General features: G+C 30.4%; 1 protein-coding gene across 6 annotated transcripts in view; it reads right to left on the minus strand.

The window, feature by feature from the left end:
* CCSER1 (coiled-coil serine rich protein 1) overlaps positions 1-17,822 on the minus strand; it is a 1,130,224-nt gene that overhangs the window by 903,201 nt on the left and 209,201 nt on the right. For all 6 annotated transcript variants that reach the window (XM_072940467.1, XM_072940491.1, XM_072940473.1 and 3 more), the window contains exon 4: positions 5,262-5,355. In XM_072940467.1, coding sequence (XP_072796568.1) covers positions 5,262-5,355 — 94 coding nt within the window. The remainder of the gene's footprint in view (positions 1-5,261; positions 5,356-17,822) is intronic.

Here is a 17,822-nt window from a genome sequence, read left to right on the forward strand (position 1 = left end):
AGAAGTTGCTGAGGAAACTATTCTTGATGTCAGATCGTTTATACTTTATAGAGACATGTGAGCAAAATATCTTTCAGTTCTTTTTGTGGGGGGAGTAGGTAATTAGATTTATTTATTTATTTTTAGAGGAGATACTGGGAATTGAACCCAGGACCTTGTACATGCTAAGCATATGCTGTATCACTTGAGCTATACTATACCCTCCCCCTCTTCTGTCAGTTCTTAGTATCAAGAATTCCTTCATTTTAAAAAAATGCATTAGCTGATTGATTGAATGATTCATGGTATATAGTTTTAATAATGCAATTGGTTCTGTTTCTTTCTTGACATAAGCTAGCAGTATACTCCAACTAGCATTTTTGGCTCTCTGTGGTAATACTTGTGCTCTAAACTGACCTGTGGCTTCATCATATTTTTCTTTTATCATTATCCTGTTTTTCTCAAATGATTATTTTGCAAGATGTTTAAATTAATAGAAAAAATTCCTAAACACAAAAATGTAAAACTACATGAAGAAAAATTCAGGCAAAATATACTTCTGGTATTTCTCCTTCGACAAATTATATAGTTCATAACATGTATTTCGGTGTAAAGAAAATGTTAAGGTCACTTATCTGAGTCTTAGTCATACTAAATGCTAGTAAATTTTGTTACTGTTTTAATTTTTCAAAAGACTGTTGAGGTATATCTAACCAACATCACTGCTAACATCTTGCATGACTCAATTTGTGGCAAAAACATGAATAAAAGAGTGATGAGAGATATAAAATATGAGAAGAGTCCCTAATATTTTTAAGTTTATCAATGTATAAATGATAGTATCTCATATTTTTAAATTAAAAAAAAACTGTTTGGTCATATGTGCATTATAAATGATTTATTAAATAGAGAAATAATAAATATAATATTTTACCACAGGGAAAATGGAATGTCTGGTATTAAACAAATTGATAATCTTGTATTTAAATATGATGCATATTAGTTGTTCAAAAAATATTTTCCAGAAAAGTAACTTAAGCATTAATTTAAGAAAACATACTAGACATCTGGAAGGTTTATCCATAGGCTTTTAAATGTAGAATCATAGCTTAGAATTTACAAAAATATTAGATAATGCCAAGATCAGAATAAATTATTCAGAATAGTTGCTTTTATTTTTTTTTCCTTTAAGCAAGTCTCTTTTGGCAACTCATTTTGAATTCAGACACTTTTCTTTCATTGAAATTGTCCTTTCTTGCTTTCATTAAAAAAAAAGATAATATCTACTTATTGCACTTTTAAACAAATATTTTATTTGTACTATAATGTATTCATACTACCTCTTTTCTTTAGCAAGGAAGTATGTTCATTTAGGACTCCATAGGTATATTTATATATTCAAAGAATTCATGGAATTTTATTCAAATTGTTCACAGCACTGGTCAAAAACAAACTTTTAAAAGTCTAACTGCAAACTTATAATTCATTTTTAGATGAAAATGCAGATAGCAAAGAATGAAATAACATACATATTAAAAGATCTCCAAAATTATTATGACTACAGTAATAGCAGTCTTTATGTAGCACAAGTCATAAGCACAAAATGCAACAACAACATGATGAAATACACAGATGTATATTCAAATGTAGAAGTATATGAGCATTTGTATGACACAGACTTTGAACCACACAACTCTTTTGCTTATTCTATTCTGATATTTCACTTGGCTGGTTGATATGCTTTAACTCATATTGTTATACTGCAAGTAGTGTATCTTTCAACAGTAGTTAATATTATGTGAATATTAACATATATATACATTTATTATGCATTCCACTGGCCTTTAGAATGCCTCTTTGCATGTTAAATTGTTCAATATAAAGTGTCCAATATACATTTGGAAAAAAATGCAGAAAAAAAAATTTAAATTACAGATTTTCAAGTTTTGTCCAGAAAAACTGATCTCTTAATTAAAGGTAATTGATTTTCTGTAAAAAGAAAATGATTGAACTTTACTAATTTTCGTTTTTATTTTCAATTCATGTTTTTCATTATACACATGTCCAAAGGTGTCTGACTATGTTTTAAATAAAGTCACATTAACAGATATCAATTGAGCATCTACTATGTACTAATTACTGTAGTAAAAAAGAACAGCAGAATTCCTACACTTCCAACACATGATGGTTTCTCCAGTCTTTGCAAATCTAACCATCAGTAATTATATATTAAACTAGTAAAATTTATATATGCCACACATGACAATTATTAGAAACATCTGACTTAATATTTTAAAAACAAAAATACTTCTCTGGTCTTTCACAAAACTCATCTTGGCCATTATAGTAAACTTCATTATAAACTGCTATAAATCTTTGCTTTAATAAGACCTTATACCCCAAAATTAATGTTTTATTCTAATGAAATTTTTTAAAACCCTCTATGATTTTCAATAATGTAAATAGTAGAATTTAATTGTATCATTATTTTAGTTTTCAGACTTTGAAAATCACTTTTATTTAAACCATCGTTTTAGAATGTTTAGCATTAATGAGCTTTTTATCAATATCAAATATCAATAATGAGCTTCTTACATTTTGAGAAAGCCTTTAATTATGTTTCTTAAAAAAGAAAATAAATTGTGTCAAATCAATTTAACCAGAAGTTCTTCTTTCTGAGCTTATATATATAAACAGATATTAGTGGCTTTTTTAAAAACCCATAATGTGGCATCCAAAGTGAAATTGGTTTTCAAAAAACACTTTATTAAGTAACATTAAACAAACCCAAGTCACTTTAAGGAATATCTCATTTATTAGAACTGTATTTCAGATATGCAAAGTAGCATCATTTATCTTATGAACAACTTTGTTAACTCAGTTGATACATAAAGTACCCTATTTCTGGCTTCAATGAAGTTATCTGCACGTTGAAACTGACTCTGGAGATTCATCATACTTGTTATATCACTTTTTATAATAAACTAATGAAGTACATAACACTCATTATTTTATAAAAGAGAAACTAAAGTTTACAAATGTTCATTTTTGTTTCATAGCAAATAAATTGAGCTAACTCTTTATAATTTTAAGTCATTCTTTGCTCTTTATCATGATTGCTTACCAAACATAACTGAGATTGCTATGTTATTTATAATTCTGTTTATTACTTGGTTTTATTTTTATTGTGAAAGATCTTTAAAATACACAAAATAGAGAAAATACTACAATTAAGCAATGAAACTTATGCCTCCAGCACCTACTGCCCAGCTTTGATAATTTTCAATAATTTGCCAGCTTTGTTTCATCTATTTCCTCCTCTATACTTGTTGATAAAGCAAATCACAGATACCATATTGTTTCAACCACACACATTTCTATAATGTGTTTTCTTTAAAAGACAAAATCAAAGAAAAATATTCAACACCCCCCCAAAAAATAATTCTGTGATAATACTTCCATCACTACTCAAACTTCTTTGAGAATTCAGAAATATATTTGTATAGTGTTTTTATGTTTTGCCAACACACAGGTCACATTGCATTTACCACTTTCATCATGCCATTTTTTGTTGTTGTTAAAGAAACCAGACCATTTATCCCGTAGAATTCTCTACATCCTATATTTCTTTGCCTGAAATTCCATCATGCCATTTAGCATTCCCTCTTCCCTCATTCCAACCTTTCCTGTAAAATCATGGTTTAATTAAGAGATTTAGATTAAAGTACTTGTGGGCAGGAGTGGTGTTGCTGTGAATTTCTCTACTCATTGCATTAAGAGGGACAAAATGACTAGTTGTTACACTTGTAGTGCCGTTAGAGATCAATGATTTTAGGTACTGCCAGTCTGATCCATTATTGCAAAGTTCTCCATTGATAGTATATCTTTACAATCATGCCATAGCACATAAAGACATCAATATTATTCCTTTTAAAGACTGCTTAGTACACCATTGTATATTCAATAAATGTTCTCTTGAAGGATATTTGAGGTGTTTCCACCATTTTGTTTTTGCAAATATTTTGCAACAAATAGCTATTTGCATATATTATTTTGTATATTTCCATTGTTTTAGGATTAAATTTCTAGATGTTGGATAGTTGGATCTAAAGGCAAATGTACGTATAGTTTCCCTAGATATTGACAAATCTCCCACCAAAAGGTATACATTGCCACCTAGTGTAATTCTTTAAAGATAAATACACATGAATGCCAAAATTATATAAGGTATCTGCATAAAAGTGAGAAAAATCTACATTTTCAAAAGAATATCTGTCATATCAACTGCAGGAAGAACGTCTCAAGAAATGGTTATTGTAAATTCATATTTAACCAGAAAAAAAAGTTTTAAGTAGTTTCTTTTTGATATTAGCCTAAAATGGAGTGTAAGAAAGTGTAAATATTGTTATTTCTCTTTTTAAACAATTGTTAATATGATACTACTTATAATATAAAAATACTGCATAAACAAAAATTCATCATAAAATATTACAGCTGGAAAAAATCTTAGAGATTATGCCTAACTCCTGAAAGTTCAATACATGAACAATAAAGTCCAAGAGATTGATTTTCTCAAATGTATTCACTAAGACTCATGATTTTAAAACTCAAATTTAATGTTACTTCTACTTTAACTTGAAAATAGTATGTTAAAGGTTTTATTAGCAGTAAAAAAATAAGTAAAAGCTTGCCTTTTTAGTCAGATATCTAAATTTGAAAAATTAATTCCTATTTCCTACTTCAAAGAGAATAATTTTGATATTTGAAGACATTGCACTCTATGCTTTAATAAAAATTTAAACTATTACAAATACAGTGGGGCTCCATTCTTAATTCATTCAGGAATAATTTATTTATCTTACACTATATGTGTATGTATGTGTTTGTGATTGCTACTGGTGATTATTAATTTTGAGGTCAACCTTACTGCATCAACACTAACTTCCACAGTTATTACTGAGGTAGCTTAAGATTTGAAAGCATAAATCTAGATCCACAAAACTTTCATTTGGTTGTATTATAAACAAAAATGGGATTGTAACTCTTTTATAGTTTTTTTTTCCTTTTATAATTATCTTCCAACAGAATTTACATTTCCATAATAGATTTTTAAGACCACCAGAATCATGGGTCCAGGGTACCTACCATGTGCCTTGCACACAGAATATACTAACTGGGGATAGAAAATACTGAATGCAGCCTAAATAATATTTAGCTTGTCAATGGAAGCCAAATGAATAGGAATAGAGTTGTATGATACTATGCATTTATTCAACATTTACCTGAAGGACGAAGATTCTGTTCCTCTAAAAATTCCAAATCAAGCATTAGATCATCTTCATCCAATTCACAAGAGCCCAAATTATTCAAAACATCCTGGAGAAAAAGCAAAATCAATAGTCAGAAAACAAATCACTGAGAAACTGAGGAAATAACTACATGTAGATGCCATGAAGCAAAAAAAGAGCTCAAAATTAGACAGAAAATGCTTTAACTGAACCCCAGGAATTGTTGATTATCTTATAAGCTTTAAAACTATCAGCCCAATAAAAAATTTCAATAATTACTATAAAAAATTTAATTCTTATATATATAGACGTATAGACGTGTATATAGACGTGTATGAACTAAACCTTTAGATTCTTTTTCTAATATTTATCTTTCAAATCTGTGTAACAGTCTTCTGACACATTGAGTGAATTGCTTCTCAAACAATTTTTATATACAGTGCCAATCCTGAGACATTAATTTACATTGTGTTTGGAAGTGGGGATCCAGTTACTATTTCCCAAGCATTTGCTTTAGATTAAGAGGGATGAACAACAGAAATAAATGTCAATCAGATTAAAAATCAATTACTGATTTTCACAATGTCATAAATATTAGAGCTATATTGTTTCTTTATCTTTTTTTTAAGAGGGCAAATAGCAAACGGTATATTGAGAATTCTTGAAGGAAAACAGTGATGCACAGCAATAGAACTTCTTGAGTGAAGAATAAAGTCCTGATTTGTATATCTGTGTATAGATTGGTAGTGAATATGTTAAGAAAAGCAAGAATTTACAGTTAAAGACTAGGATTGAAATAACAACAGTACAAAAAATAGGATATCAAGAAAAACAACCTAATTACTAAATGATGCCACAACATTTCAGATTACTTTTTCCATTGATTTGAATGTTACCATAATTTATATTTTAAAAAGTAAACATTCATTGAAGAAAGCCTAATGATATTATCAAAGGGGACACTGAGCTTCTTAGTTCTTGGGATTAAAAGTAAATATACTGCGAATTATAAATAAACCATTCTCACTGTAAAAAATAGAATTAAACATTATTAAACTTTAGAAACACATGTTTTCTGTGAATAGAGCACAGTTTCAAAGGTAATAAACATCCCCAAATACAAAGGCTTCTTTCTGTAAATGAAAGTTACAGGGAATTATTACTGTATTAGATTGCATTGGATTGCATTGTATCTGTATTAATTAAAAGGTATCTAATAATTTAAACTGTAAATAAAATCTACTGTTTCTTGGACGGTCTATGACATATTGTGGCAGGAATAGCCCATTGAGAATAAGTTGCTTATTTATAATAGCATCAAAAAGATGTTATAAAATGTAGATAACAAAAGATAAGCTGCCACTCTCAAAAATACAAAACAATACTGAAACAATAAAAAAAAATAACTGAAGTTGACTGTGGAAAATTCAGAGTTTAGAAAAAGGAGGTGGTATAAAGATATCATTATTAGCGTATATTAAGCAGTATCCAAATGAGAGAATCTTAATCGAGTAGTCAAGAATACATACTTTGGTTAAAAAAATAAGTGTTTTATAGTGAAAGGGTAGTAACTGACATAGCTTCAAATTGGCCTAAATAATTATATACTTGTATTTTGAATTTCATTGACCAATATTATGATCTCAACTATTTTCATCCAAAATTCATAATCTGAAGTCTTAATCCCTAGTACCTTAGAATGTAATTACTTTTGACGGTAGTACCCTTAAAGAAGAAGTTACAGTTAAATAAGCTCATAAGGGTGGGCCCTAATCCAATGTGACTGGTGTTCTTATAAGAGGATATTAGGACAGACAACACAGACAGAGGAACAACCATGGGGGGACACAGGAAGAAGGCAGCCATCTGCAAGCCAAGGAGAAAGGCTTCAGGACAAATCAAACCTGCTTACACTTTGATCTTGGACTTCCAGCTAACAGAACTGTAAGAAAATAAATTTCTGCTGTTTAAGCCACCCAGTCTGTGGTATTTTGTTATGGCAGCTCCAGCAAAATTACACAACCAACAACATTTAGAAGGCAATAAAGATCAGAACAAAGGAAGAAAGGAAATAAATGAGTACTGGCATATGTTTTGTTGTTATGCCAAGTAAGGACAACTTCCACATTGTAAGCTTCTATGGTTTGCTCATTTGGAACCACCTCACTTGATCCACCTAGCTTCCAGAAGACAATATGGTTCTTACATTAGCCAAACTTCCTGTCCTTGCTGAATAGTCCAAGATGAGTATTTTAACCACATTTAATTTGCCGATCATAGCCCTTTCAGAGAAATGAGAAAAGTTCCTCTTTGGTGATAGATATTGCAAGATGCACACCACAGGAGCCTTGGACTTCATTGCATGGTTAAGATCAGACTAAGTCTACTTGAAAAATGAGAAGTATCATACCAGTAGGTCTTCTGGTTCCTGGATCCAGCAGTTCCTGAGGTCCAGGAACATACATAATTTTTTCAAGGTTGGATTGTTCAACCCTCTTCTGAATTTTGACAGTTAACACATCCACTTTCAGTTTGGAAAATAAAATTAAAAACAGACTTCATTTTTTTAACAAGGAAATATTTTAAAACTCTGCCACTGCTATCCTAACATATAATTTTAAAAAGTAACACCAACAAACTAAACAAATTAAATTTGGGAAACTCACTACATTGTTCTTATTTTATTCTCATTTTGCAGGTGACCCTTGATATGTGGACTAGCAGGAGTCCATCTACCACTGGTCTAGAAGAAGTGTTCTCCAATCTGCTTATTTTAAATTGCTTTGCTTTGATACCTTGCTTACAAAGAAACTTTCTTGTTAGTGTGGCGGACAGTCTTTGAAGCGGCGAAATTTCATAAGAAAAGGAGAGTAGCTGCAGCAACATGTTACAGAAGAAAAATCGATGTGAACTCATAGGCCTAAAAGAAGTATCTTTTCCAAATCTCTCCTTAAAATAGACCAGTATCAGCAAGAGCACTTTTGCCTCAGCCAGCACCTTTGGGCAGTCGAGATACACCTTGCCCAATATCCACCAACAAAAAAGAACCAGGGATCCTTAACGATTAGGAAAAGAAAAAAGAGGAGGACAGAAAAAACAGAATATTTCTGTAACATTCTTTTGTTGCCAGAAAACAACGTTTGTCTAAAAACAAGTTGGAGGTGGTTTTGAAAGGCTAAGGAAAGCAACCTAAGGCTTTTCCCTTGCTAACTCTGACATTATGAACATAAAAAAACAAACAACAACAATAACAAACAGTAATCATTATGGCTAAATGAAACAATTTGAGTCTGCCAGACGCTAAGAGTTACTCAAACAGAAAAGTTAATGTAAAGGATATAAAGTGGCATTACACACACACGCACACACGCACACAAACACACAAAAACACAAACAGGGTAGAACATCTTTAATTTTCATTTTTTAAATAAGTATTTAATCATATGGTTATTTTTTCTAATTTTATGTATGTTTATAATATAAAGACATGGGGTTTTTTTTGATCTGTGCAAGGAAAGACTGGTAAGAAAAGTAGCAGCTTTAAAAGTAGTTCTGTACCATGAATAGAAAGGACTGATCAGCACTAAATGGTCACACATAACAGCCAACTGGAAAAGGAGTCCAGCATTTAATTAACATTAATAATCATACCCTGTATCCAGAGGGCACAACTGTGTGCTCCAGACACTGGATAAATTAGTGGAATATCTAGAAGTGGTAACTAAGAAGAAATAGTCTCTCATCTTCTGGTAGATTAAAAACATAGCTAGTTCTACATAATAAAGAGAATAATCAGAGTCCATGAGTTTTTAATAGTGTTAATAATATCAGGCATATATATCAAAACAGGAACATTGTGTAACAGTTGCAGTTGAAATTTTAAAAGTAAACCATTTTGTGAGAGAACACCAATACTGCACAAAATTAAAAGCTGGGCTTGAACTTACTAAATGAAGGTATAAGAACATAGAAAACCAAGTTTAATTGAAAATGGAAAGTCCAATCTGATGGCCAGCATCTTGAGTTTTAATCACTTCTGAATGTACAGCAAATTCCAATGACTACACAAAAAATTATCTAGTCAACAACCCAGAATGTGCAAATTTTTTACTTTTAAGTCTTGTATAATAACTAAATCTAGGGGAGTGTAAAAATAAACCCAGATATTTCTGAAATCCCAGGGAAATATGAAAATTTTCATATCAGCAAAGTATAAGAAGGCAAAAGGTAAAAAAAAATGTAAATTCCTAATATGAGCACATTTGTAACCAGTTTTAGGGTAAGCATATTGCTTTGCTTTGGAATCACTGTAATATGTACAATTTCCTTTTTTAAAAGTGCTTAAGCATTTTAGATAAATTGATATGTTAGGCTTGGTATTGTAATAAAATACTGAGAAGAACTTGATTATATAAAATCTATAAATGTTTAAAGGCATGGAAAATTTAATTTAATACATATTCCAATTTATTTTCATGTAAGATTTATGTGGGTATTATGAGAAGAGTTGATTAATTGTAATGAAATACTAATTTTTACTAAATTCATAATATTAATAAATTAGATAATAAATCAAGCACAATTACTACTAAGTATTCCGTAAGCAAACATTTAAAAAATCTGTCAACAATACTAATTAATCATGTAATCTCTCAAATGACTTTAAGCCATTAAGAGTAAACTAAATAATTATTAATGAAGTAATTCAAAAATCAACTTTCTAAACTCTAGGGATTTAACAATGAGACTAACAAACATGGTTTCTTTCCTCATAGAACTTAAAGATAACTGTATTCCCGTAAAGAAATACGTCTGTTTTATAAATAAATAAAACAGTTATCATCATTTATAAATCAGTCTCCTATGTTTCGTTACTGTGAATTAATCCTCCAGAGCCTGGTTGCTGTTGGCTGAAATAATTGAATTTCTGAAACTACAGAGTTGAAAAGAAAAACTCTCAAAGCTCTCATCACTGCATTAATATGTAACTACTCCATAAGGCTAATTCTAAAATAACCCTTTAGTCTTTCTTGTTTTTTTATTGCAATAAACGCAATAATTATGATCCTGCAAGAAATAAAGCAAGCTGAGATTTTACTATACAAAGAAGTGTTGCTTATAAAAGAAATAATTCCATCAGAGGAAATTATTAAATTATTAAAATATTCTCTAATTGTGGTATTATAAAGATGGTATTAATTGCATTTCTATATTGTTATATTTTAGTTGAAGGACTTTACAAGCAGCCTTAAAATATCTAAAAGCCAAGATATGACATGCTCTAGACCTCAACAGTTGTTTATGTAATATTTAATGACATAGTAGAACTTCTCTATCATTATTTGGTCAAAAAGAGAAAAGAGAATTATTCAGATTAATAAGGGATGGTTAAGCTAGTCTGCATTCTTCTAGTCATTCTCCATTATGATCAGGTGCTACTAGGATATACCTTTCATTCTCTACTAATCTCATCATAGGAGTTTCCATAGATTGACTAAATAGGCTCGGCACATACAATTCAGTAACAATTGAGTTATGCACATCTATGAATGAAGTGAAGAAGATAATACACCAATACATGCATGTATTTTTAATGATATGATTCCACTGCTATTTTTTGGAAAGAGAAATTAAAATGACAATACTTTATAATTACTGCTCCAAGGAGAGTTATTTGGTTTTGATTTCCTGATTGGGTAAATAAAGCATATTAAATCATTATAATAGATTTATCTTCACCTTTCAACATGGCAAGCATGAAGTATTTCCAAACACAGCTTGCTCTTTGCTAGGTACTGATTAACTTTATAGATCTGAACACATCAAAATACATTTTTAATAAATATTTTTTAAAAATTTGCCTTAATTCCTCTAAGGCTTCCCACTACGAGTCCAAAAACATAACATTTTGCAAACAGGACTGATGATTCTATGTAATTCATTAAAAAACATATTGGCATTATAAATATGTGAAAAGGATAAAGTTTTGGTTTGATTACTATTTTTTCATTTTGCTAATTTTTATATTTAATAAAAAATTAGCAAAATGAGGTTCTTAAAGCTATGCCTGTATTGCTAACTCTTCTATTTATACTAATGAAAGGTAAATGATTTTATAAGTTATTCAAGTACCACAGTACTAAAATACTAAAACTTAAAAATTATGTTACAGTATTTCACTTTCTAGGAAAAGTGTCCATAGATTTTTGTGGACTTTAAATCAGTATCTGAATTCATACAAAAATTTAAACTGTGAATATTTTTGTTTTAATCTATAAAAGGGAATAAATCAAAATTAATTTTTATTATTAATAAATATAGAAAACTAGGAACTGTAAATATATAATTAGTAAACTCTATATTCAAAAATAAAATTCAATGATTATTATTTAACAATACATAATTTTTCTGTCATAATTTAAGATATGGAGAAAAAAATGATGTCTCTTGGGATTCTATTTTCATGCCAAGAGAACCAACATTACAGATGCCATCTCCTTGATTCTACACTTGGCTACATCAGTTTGTGTCACTGTTAATAAAGCAACACAAATAATTATCAAATACTCTTAACTCCAATGAAAGTAACATATGTTCAATAAAATATCACAATTACACTGTATGTAATTGGCTTGAGATGAACATGGTAATGTGGAAAAAGTGCTATGACAATTAAACTATTTGGAATCCTAGTATTTTGAAAAATACATATTAAAGAGAGATGATTATTTCTAGCCTTCATTCTTCTTTGCATACTAGGGGAATTGTGCATTCCACAGTTATGAGGCGTACTTCATTATCTCCTAATTGGTGTGCTTATCAACTTTTTGCCAAGAACCATTCTAATTCTTTAATTTTCACTTATAATTCTTTCTACATACTACTGTGAGATTACTCTCACTAATTTATCATCTGTATATATTCCCTCATTGCCTAGCTCATGAAAATATGTCAATGGCATGTGTCTACACAGTAAATACTAACTCTACTATCATTCAAAACCCAAACATCTGATCCGTATCTACCTCTGCAAAATTGCTTCTTGCAAACTTATTATTACAACCAAACATATTTGGTGACTGTTTTCTGAAAGTGTCACTTCTATTTCTTTCATTGCACTGAGTCTAACCCCTTGCCCCAAATGCCAAAAGAGCAAATACAAAGTAACTTTACACTTTATTTTACACTTTATTACATCACAGGCATTTATTAAAACAACAGTACTTAACAACAGGTACTAAAAAATGCTTTTCAATAATGATAGGAAAGTTTAAAAGCCTTTCTCTTAAAAATTCCATTCATGTGCAATATATTTTGGTTTTCACAGAACATAAGACCACCAACTGTCCCCACACGAAGGGTATATTTCCCTAGGGATCAATATGGACTGTTCTTTGTCCTTCCTGTTGGGGAAAACATACGTGACTCTGTGCTACATCTGAGCAGAGTGCTTGTGAGGTGTCTTATTGTCAAACTACTTTGATGAAGAACAATAGTGTCCTTTTTTGGACACCAATTTTTTAAAACTATCAGGTGTTTTGGGGAAAATATATTCAGAAAAAGTGTTCATATGAAATACAGAGGGAATGTTTAAGAACTCAATTGCTAGCCCTATATCAATATGTTTAGTTCTCTAAGAACTTCTAAGGTGTGCTTGTTGTTGTTAAAGCTGTCATTTTAGCCTCACTGAAAGTGTCTACTTTTCACCATTGTCAGTGTATATGGTTCTGATAATTGTATGAATCTAACATCACTTTACTATTCTAATATACGATGAATAAGAATTTGCCAAAGAAAACCTAGCACGTAAACATATTGAATCAGTGACAATAATGTGTACCATAAACATCATCCAGATAAGTATAGCTCCTCTAGTGAATAATGGGTATTTTCAGGCAAAGATAGTTCTCATATAATTAAACCTCAAGTTTTAGTCTAGGTTTATATTTGTAGACAGGATACTATGAAATCGATGAATGTTTCACTGATTTGTAATATAAGAACTGTCATAATTTTATTTCTAAAATAGAAATCAAATATATCCTGTGATACTTATCATGCCAATCTTATATTAAATAACATGGAATAGTGGGGAAATCCAAAAGATTGGGATGGATAAATCTAATTTCTAACCCTAACCCAGCCACCAAACCAGCTCTGTGAACTGAAGCAAATCATAACTTCCCTGATGCTCTTCTGTGAAACGAAATATTAGAATAGCTACTCTCTGTAATTCCATACATATCTAAAATGTTAAAATCTGTAAGAAAATTATGAGTTTCTTTCCCATGATTATATACTACCCAGAGTTAGCCAAACTGCAAAGTCTAAGGGCACAGTCTCCAAAACTTCTCTGACTTCTGACACCAACAGCAAGTGTAGTGGGTTCACAAAAACACCTTCAAGTACAATAAGTCACTGAACTCACTAAAATCAATATGATTTATTATAGGGAAAGTGTACAGTTCAAAAATTAGCCAAGAGAAGAGATGCGTAGAGCCTGGGAGGGTTCCAAACGCAAAGCTTCCCTTGTACACGTGACATATTACTCTCCCAGCATTGATATGTAACAACACAAGCAGAGTATTGGCAATAAAGGAAGCTCACTGAAGCTTTGGTGTCTAGAGTTTTTATTGGAACTTCATTATACAGGTATGACTGATGGACTGATTGACTGCCTAAATGCTTGCTCTCAGCCTCAAAACTATCTGACAATAAATGACCTGAAGCTCTCACTCTAAATCATATGGCTGATCTTTCTGATATGGCCTGGCCCCACTCTGATGTTTTTTGATCCAGCTCCACTCTGAGATCCAGTGTGGTTAGCCCTGGACTCTAGACAAAGATATTCCTACCAGATATGACATAAATTATCTCTTAGAACCTGAAGGTAAAGGCAAGACATTACTTTGGGCAAAGCACAGTTCACTGTTCACTACACATATACTGTGTTTCCATAGACAATGCATAGCTTATGATCTAATTTAGTCTTAAATTATTTAACTCAAATACAAAAAAAAATCATATAATTTTTTCTCTACTTTGTCAGATTCCAGAGCCATATCTGAAGGAGTATCATTATGAGTTTTTTTTAAATCAATGTTTACTTTTTAATAGTACATTAACAAGTAATTCACTAAGATAATACATACTATAATGTATATACTGTCTGAGTTAAAGACTTATTGGTTATTTTTTACATCTTTTCTTCCAATTTTCCATGTTGGACTCATATTTATGGTAACAAAAATCAATTTAGTCCCTTGTTCAACAATATTTATTGAAGGCTTAACAGTTGCCACAAACAGTACTTAATTAAGAACAACGAACTAAAGAGAAAAGTTTCCTAACCTAGACAATAAATATGCAAACAAAAAACTGATATATGCTATTTTAAAACAAGATTAACATGATATTTACTGGTTGTAGAAGGCATCTACTCTACATGAGGAAGGCAAGGAAGACCTTTGTAAAGGTGTCATAAAGGCCAAATCATGAATTATAAGCACTCATATGCAAACTGAAAGGAAAACATAGTCAACAGAGAAAAAGTATACCGAAATCATCTAAAATGGATGTGAGATTGACATTTTAGTAGGGCAGAGAGAAGGCTGGAATGGTTGGAGCACACAGGTGAGGTGAGGGGGTACAAGAGGTATGCAGTCCAGGTCATCTGATCATAACTTTCAGGCAGGTAAGGGATTTAGAAATCACTAACAAATGACATGCTTAAATAGACATTTTAGGAAAATCATCCTATCCACACTGCTAAGAACTCATTGTAAAAAAAAAAAAAAAAAACAAATTGCTAATGGATCCTAACAGCCAGAAAGGCATGCAATGGTTTATGGATGAAAAATTTAAAGGTTATAAAAATTAAATACCTTGACCATGACACAAAAAGCGGCAGAATCAAGATTTAAAGATATATTTGCCTGAAGAATAAAAGTTTCTACATTAAGCTTCCCTTCATATAACATGAGTGCGTGTGAGTGTGTGTGTGTGTGTGTGTGATCTTCAGAGATACTGAAAAGAATCCTTAAATATCAAGACCTACTATTTTTAAAGGCTATTAGCATTTTACTTGATGTTGGGACATAAATGAGAATGTACAGTTTTGAAAAAGAAGTCTAGACTGGTTTCTTTAAAACTTCCCAAACTGGTATGCTCCCATTTTTGCTATTTTCTATGGAATCTCAAACAAGTTAACTGACTTTTTTGAGCCATGATTCACTTTTTTGTAAAAAGAGAGCAAATCATTCATGATAATGTACTGTCCCTGTCTGGAAATCCTTTCACATACAAATGATCCTTCACTATGCTGTTTGATGATGTTAAAAAAAAGTCTAACTTTTCAAATTTTCCCTGATATTTTCTTCCTTTTACACAGTTGTAAGTTGAACCAAATTTATTTTATTTAAACTTCCATCAAAATCCAACTAACACTCTATTCCCTTTATGAAGACTCTCTCATCTTCACGTGGTTAACATTAATTTCTGTTAATCACATGAATTACTAACATTGATTTCTTTCCATGTGGCTTATAATAGTATTTTTATTTACATCATTTTGAAAGTAAATATGGTGCAATTATTCTCCTTTTGCAGTTCCTATAACACTTAGCACAGTCCTGAATATATTAATAATTTAATTAAATCAATAATTATTTATTGGGAACCTTCAGTAAGTCAGGTACAATGCAAGTAACAAACTGTCTTGGATTTTGAACTTGTTGAGTAGAAAAGTATAGGATATAGTTTAGAGCATTTTCTGGCTTAATGAGAAATCCATAGTTATTTAAATACTTTTCATATTTCATTTGTTAAAAGTATCATCGCAGAGCTATGTTGAAAAGCAATATAATTCCACTTACTGAATTATTTTTGTATTAATGTACTTTGTATTAAGGTACAAAGAAATACAACTGCACAGGCAGAAGCAGCACACCACAAGCAACTGGAGTATCTTTTTTTTCTTATTAAAATTAGAACTTCCTATCTATTTGAAAGATTAAATTTATATTCCTTTATGTGGTATAAAGAATTATATTTTAACAACTACAATAAGAATAGTATTACATCATTTGAGAGAAAGAAGGACAAACATTTCAGCAATATTAATATATGAACATAACCAGTTCAGAAGTGCTTTACGATCAAAAGAAATTTCTTTATTGCTTAAATACCTACTGTGATCTATAAAGGTATACAGTCCCATTTTCTAGCCTTTGAAAAATTAGTTTAAAAAACACAATGTTGACATATACTATATAATAAAAACACATAAAACACAAAATAAAAATATTCCTAAATATCAAATACATGTCAACATTAACCTTCATCTAAAAATTAGAGAACAAGAAAATATCACTAGGATGCAATCAGAGAAATAATTACAGTTAGATGAGAATCAAGTCAGAATAGAATTGGTTCATTTCTTTCATTTGGCATGTTTGTTAACTTATTTATTTGATATAAAGATTTTCAATGAATTCATCCCCCTGGTTAGATTAACACAATATTTAGACAAATGCCTTGATTTTACATAAATCACTTACAAAATTAAAGACAAAATTTGAATATTTTATCCTGCTCAACCATTCACAAGTTTTTACTACATATAACTGGACTATAAAGAAATTCCAAGTAAATGAAGTGCTTTATAATCAACAAAAATCTAGTGTAGTATTCAACGTCCATTGATACAAACCAATTGATTCAACTAAATGTATAAGTTAATGGAATTTATAGTATAATGGTTGAAGGTATATAAATAATGATGAGGATTAAAGAAAATAAGTACAGAGAAATATCAACTAAATAAGTTGATTTTTAAATAAAATTACATTTCCTTTACAATACAGTATTACTATACACTTTTTTTTCCTCTGGCAACTCATTTTCCTTTCATTATTATGATTACAAATAAAGATATATTTCTATGACCACACACCTAAAATGCATTCATTATGTGCATCTGCCTCTTTTCTTTTTCTTTTATAACAACTATATTATTACATTTATGAAATAAAATTATCATTATTAATTCCATGTAAACCATGATACTTTGTGGTAAACTTATTTAAAAAAAAAAACTCTTGATACATTATGTCTTAATTTGTTTGCATATTATAAAAAAACACACCTATATAAATGAAAAGTAAATATGAAATCAGCCTTTGTCTTTTTATGAAGCTATAGTTTTCACCATAAAATGTATCATTGTTTCTAAAAGACTCAGACTATTCATTTCATAAAGTTGAGGAAAGTCTTGGAGAATAATGAAATTAAAAGTCTTTTATATCTTAGAATGATAAACCCAAAGTTATTCAGGATGTTAAAATGAAGTTCTACCTGGTCATTACCTTCTGCCCCAGTTATCTCACATGCTAATCACCACACAAGTATGTAGTGTTGGCCAGATAGTACTGATTTCCCAAACTTGCTTTCAGGCCACAACTACTTGCCATCATATAACAGTCCTTGCCCACAAATGGCACAAGTTTTATCATTGTTAGTTCCTCTGCTCCTGCTGTGTTGACTATGGCTTGGCCA

The sequence above is a fragment of the Vicugna pacos genome, chromosome 2 (genome assembly GCF_048564905.1).
Source record: "Vicugna pacos chromosome 2, VicPac4, whole genome shotgun sequence".
NCBI lineage: Eukaryota > Metazoa > Chordata > Mammalia > Artiodactyla > Camelidae > Vicugna > Vicugna pacos.